At 27.2% G+C, this 5537-nt stretch overlaps 1 protein-coding gene across 1 annotated transcript; it reads right to left on the reverse strand.

Moving 5' to 3' along the window:
- Positions 1-2506: 2506 nt before the first annotated feature.
- Positions 2507-5259, reverse strand: LOC125850536 (bidirectional sugar transporter SWEET1-like). Its single transcript, XM_049530396.1, has 6 exons — positions 5125-5259; positions 4992-5028; positions 4746-4841; positions 3929-4208; positions 3175-3294; positions 2507-2871 (listed from the first exon to the last, which is right to left on the reverse strand). The coding sequence occupies exons 1-6, from the start codon at positions 5165-5167 to the stop codon at positions 2695-2697; spliced, it is 753 nt and encodes a 250-aa protein (XP_049386353.1). The 5' UTR covers positions 5168-5259; the 3' UTR covers positions 2507-2694.
- Positions 5260-5537: the final 278 nt, after the last annotated feature.

Consider the following 5537-nt stretch of genomic DNA (forward strand, 5'->3'; position numbering starts at 1 on the left):
ACTTTTTGAATATTTTATTATTATTTCTATTACTTTCTAATTAACATATTATTTTGCATATAATATCATTAATTAAATATCTAATATTCATAATTCTTTTTAAATGTANTTCATCTTACTCTCTATTCTTCATATTTAGAGAGGTGAATAGTAGTTCTCCACTCTCTATTTCACTTTTTGAATATTTTATTATTATTTCTATTACTTTCTAATTAACATATTATTTTGCATATAATATCATTAATTAAATATATTCATAATTCTTTTTAAATGCAATATAATATTTAATATTTACTACTTCATCCCGAATTAATAGTATTTTAACTTTTTCTAAATTTCGTCAATAATATAATTTGATTTTATTATTAACTTTCACTATAAAGAATACATAAAATTAAAATGATAAGATGAAAAATTGTTCAAACTATTTGTGATCCACGTTTTCAAAAGAAGAAATATTTCGCGATGAAACAAGAATCGTACCGAAAAGATGTTGAACGTGCATTCGGAGTTTTGCAATTATTGCATGATAATCACGTTTTTGGAGAAAGGAAGTGCTACATGATATAATGACTAAATGTATTATACTGCACAACATGATAATTGAGGATGAAAGTGATCTTAATGCATCAATTCAAGATATTGTAGAGGCTCCAATTCCAACGACAAAAATTGTGGTAAATGAAAATCTCCGGTTAGAACAATTTTTAGCTAGACATACAAAAATTAAGGACAAAAATGCTCATTTTGAACTCCGTAATGCATTAATATAGCATTTATGGAAGCAATGTAATAATTTCAAAAATTGAGTGTTTATGTAATTGTATTTCACTTTTATTTGAATTTGTCCATTAATTTGTATATTATATAATATTTTCTTGCAATTTATGTTATTTAAAAATTCAGATTAAATTTTAATTTGAAAAAATAAAATTTTATATCACATGAAATTATATAAAGTAATTATTAGGAAAAAGAAATAAAGGATTTATTTTATGAAATAAGAAAATAAGAATGAAATAGAAATAATAATATAATATTGAAGAGAAAGAAAAAAGATTCTTTTTTAGAGAGTAAAATATGAAATTGAGTTGGAATTAATTATCAGAAAAAATAGAGAACTCTATATTTAGAGAGTGAAATAGAATGTAGGGTTGAAGATGCCCTCATGAGACATTTCCTTAAAAATCTCTAATACAATTCCATTGATTAATATGAATATATGATAATGAATATACATAATGATACCTTCATATTTTTCATACATATTTTTTTTCAATGACACCTTAATTATTTCTACCGAATATCTGTTATATCTAACTAATAAGAGTAGGACAAATAAATTGAAGCGGAAAAATAATAATATTTTTTTTACAGTAAATTTTTTGTAGTAAAGCTCAGATTCCAAGATGTGTGGCATGGTTCAATTTTTTTTGAATTTCAGTTACAGTGCGTCAGATAATTACGGCATTTCTTGTTTGGTCTGAAAAGTTCTAATCAAACAATGTTTCACTCGTCACAAAATCATGTGATCTTTTTCACCATTTAATTTGGACAATAATTTTTTGAAAAAAAAAAGTTTGTTTAAAGTTCCAAGAATATATCAACTTGTACAAATTTATTCTGCCTAACAAAATCATACTCTTTTCAATCATAATTATTAGGAAATACTTACTTTAAACCTCGAAAACACTTTTAAATTCGATGTAAATTATTAGTGTTATTATTAAATTATTAATAGCCTTAAAAAGACTTCTGATCTTGTAATATAAGTGAAATATATATTCCTAAATTCTTGTCAAATTTAGAGTGTTTTCAACATTTTTCTCTACTTTTTATTAAGAAACTTATGTTCCTATAAGACTTTGAGACCACTTGTTATATCATATTGCAGATCGGAGGTATATCTAAGTTTAGTTAATCAAGTATAACTATATTTTTAAAATTATCAATAATTTAAAGACGAAATTGATAATTTATGCTAAATTTTATTATGTTTTCAATACTTCTTACGTTGAACTTGTTTTGGATTTTTTTTTTGGAACCAACAATTGAAGATATACACAACAATATCAGAAGTAGACGTACAAAGACAATTCGTTTATAAAACGGTGACTACTATTCTTTTTATTTTATTTATTTATTTATTATTAATCTTATTTTCTTTTTATTTTTATTAAACTTTGAAAGTTGGTATCGGTTGCCATTTGAAATAGCATTCTTTATAATAGTAACATTTTATCATATAACAATCACTTCCTTTTTTTGGAACTGATTTTCGTGTTATATTTATTATACGTTAACTATATATCACTACATAGCAGCTAGAAAATATCCGAACAAACAATATGTTAACGACATTTCGTTATAACAGCTAAACAATATCTAGACAAACAACCGTTATAGAAATGTTCAACTATATTCCCACTTTATTTTAATGATACTAATATTTGTGTTTCAACTTTTAATATTCTGATAATAAATCTGAAATAGAAAAAGAAAATTGTTTGAAAAAGACTCTTGATTTCTTAAAAGAACTTTCACAATAACAAGGAGAATACTAATGATGTCTAAGTTATTACAAGTACACACTTGATATAATGAGGATTACTCCTTCCAATTAGGAAAAAAAAAATAACACAAAGTTTGGTTACATATTTTTCTTTTTTTGATTGAATATTCTAATTAAATTCATCATACTTTTGCATCACTATTTTGGGTGTTAGGTATTTCCTTCTCATATGGCTTCTCTAATTCCATCTCTACTCTTCCATCTTCCTCACCTTTCTTGATTTGTCCTTTGTTTTCCCTATAAATGGCATACAATATCAATTGTGCTGTTCCTAGAAAACTTCCAACTCCATTTGGTACCTGTAAAAATTCATAACATAACAAGATTTAACATCGAGTTTATCTGAATCTAATACTAATTAAGCTCAATACTAAAATCCCTGAGAATTGAACTCATAGAACTTATAAAATCCTGAACCCGTCTCTATTAAATGGTATACATTAAAGTGAAAATACATAGTTTTCAATAAAATGTTATATATACACACAACATATATAGATATTGAGTGTATATATGGGATACGAGTTTTAAAAAAAGTCAATTTTACCCCTCATGACCATATGATAAAAGTTGAAAGAAATGTAAGATTATAGTGTGCTTACTGCAATGAAAGGGTCTTTTCCAAGCAATCCATAGACAAACCATGAGGTGCCACAAAGAAAAACAAACAAGGACAAGAAGAAAGGCATGTACTCCACACTTTTAGTCTTGATCACTAGCCTCTGCCAAAATAGGAAATACATTAATAACAACAAATTACATGAAATATACTCGACAAGTTATTTAACCAAACAAGAAGATAAGCATTGTCAACAAAAGTAGCTTGAAATGATTTATAGGACAATGAGTAGTCTATTCAATGAAAAAGCAAAGTTATTTAAGATAAAGTATTGTTTTTTATTTTCTCCATAGGATTCGATATCTTAAACCTTCTAGACCGACTAATCATATATGTATTGAGTCCAATCAAAAGGATAAAGCAGTCCATATCAAAGAATGTTTATTAGGAACTCAATATCTAGGTTAAAAGCAACAAAAAATCAAAATTTAGGGTAATAATTTACTAATGGTCACATTTAAATTCACTAGTAAAACTTTTGAATATTGACTTGAATTTTTCTCTTAGTAAAATTTAGAATTTCATGACGATACTTATTTTCCTAAAATAGGATAAAAAAGTAGCCAGCAAGCGCTATTTCTATCGAAATTTATTAGTCCTACTACACCTCTTACCCTGTTCTATCTACACACAATATCGCTACACGTTAGTCATTTGATATCTGAAACCTACTAGTCCGACTAATTAGCGGGAATAAACGCTTCGTATCAAGAGAGGTAAGATTTAAAGATACATACCATAATTGACAAAGGAGAACCATACATAATGATGGAAAAAATAGCAGCAGCAAAGCCACTAAAGACCTTTCTTTTATTGCTATGAAGAGCTAACATTGAGACCAATGCAACAGTTGAGAAGATAGAAAGGACAACAAATAGAATTCCAGAGATTTTTGCTTTTTCCTTCTTTGGTGCAAATATGAGAAAAACTAACACATAGAATGCCTCAAGTCCTGCTCCTGTGCCATTGATAATTGATACCAACATGTTGTTTGGTGACACAAATGGTAGACCATACCTATTACAAAAAATCCATCAATTTTTTATCAATCACATACTCATTCTGTCGTCAATTCGTTTGTCCTACTAATTTTCTTTTTAAAAAAATGTTTCTTTCCCTTTTTTCTTTTAATTTCAACTTTTTCATACATATCTTTTGAATATATACTTTGACACTTGAAAGGTGAAACACATTTTATTTATCTTCTTAACCCAGGGCAAAGCTAGACAATTCGGCTGAACTCGATAACTTTGATCCAAATATATTGTATTTATCACAAACTAAATAACTTAAAAAGTTTTTTTTTTTTCAAAAGAGTATGGATGGAGGTCACTTATAAGTTGTAATGAGTTTTTTAAACCTAGCTCTTTACAAATTTAACACCCACACCTTGTATAGAATTCTGCTTTTTTGACTATTCAACAGGGGAAAATTGTTTCAATAAAAGGGGGAGCAAGTTAAAAGATTTGACTACAAGGTCAAAATAAGTCAAATTTTCTTAAAAGAAAAGAACATATATATATTTGTTTGCTTAATTGAAGAAAATAATCTTACCAAGTAGAGAGCAAGCAATTGAGAAGTGTCATTACATATGGTATGCCTGAGAATTGCTCTGTTGACTTATTCATAATAACCCTCTTGAATGTTATCCTATACAATCAAAATGAAAAAAAAGTTTAGTACAACTTGTATGCACCTCAACTATTTGACGAAACTTATTATCAGGATAAAATCAGATAACTTTGTCCACAAAGTAATATTTCATTTTAAATATTGAAAGAAAATTACAAGGAGGCTTACATTGGAGCTAAGAAGAGAAACAAGCCAGTAATATTGCCTATTCCAAGAAACAAATAAGAACAAGTCATGAAAAAAGAATCCATAATATAAATCCAAGAAAAGTAAAGTGAAAAATAGAAATGAGAACTCATACCAAAAACCCCAAACAAAGTGTGGAGAATTTTGATGATTGCCATAGCTAGAAGTTTTTAATTTTCTATTCAAGAAAGATATTGTGTTGAGAAGGGAAACGGTAGTGTATATGTAGAAAAAACATGTTAGGATTATAGGGAAGAGATATATTTATGTGTTTTTTTATTATTATGTATAAATAGAGCCAAAAACAAACAGGTTGGCAAAAAGAAACAATCTTTTTGCTTTCGTATTTTTCCAGCATGTTAGTATACGTGTTGTATTGGTAGTAGTACCTAGCTAGTATGAGATGAGGTCCTTATCCTTCTCTTTTTTAGTGATGTCTCCTCAACCTAACCCTTAAACCGAATGACGTTAGATGGACTAAGAATATTTTTTACTGTGATTAATGTCTTTTTAACCTAACCCTTCAAT

Source organism: Solanum stenotomum, unplaced genomic scaffold (assembly GCF_019186545.1).
Source record: "Solanum stenotomum isolate F172 unplaced genomic scaffold, ASM1918654v1 scaffold17555, whole genome shotgun sequence".
Lineage (NCBI taxonomy): Eukaryota > Viridiplantae > Streptophyta > Magnoliopsida > Solanales > Solanaceae > Solanum > Solanum stenotomum.

Excerpts from the sequence above, each read along its gene's own strand:
- LOC125850536 (XM_049530396.1), bottom strand. The coding sequence starts at position 5,167 with ATGGCAATCATCAAAATTCTCCACACTTTGTTTGGGGTTTTTG. Across the intron at positions 5,029-5,124 it reads CACTTTGTTTGGGGTTTTTG|GCAATATTACTGGCTTGTTT; the intron begins GTATGAGTTCTC and ends TTCTTGGAATAG. Across the intron at positions 4,842-4,991 it reads TTTCTCTTCTTAGCTCCAAT|GATAACATTCAAGAGGGTTA; the intron begins GTAAGCCTCCTT and ends TTGATTGTATAG.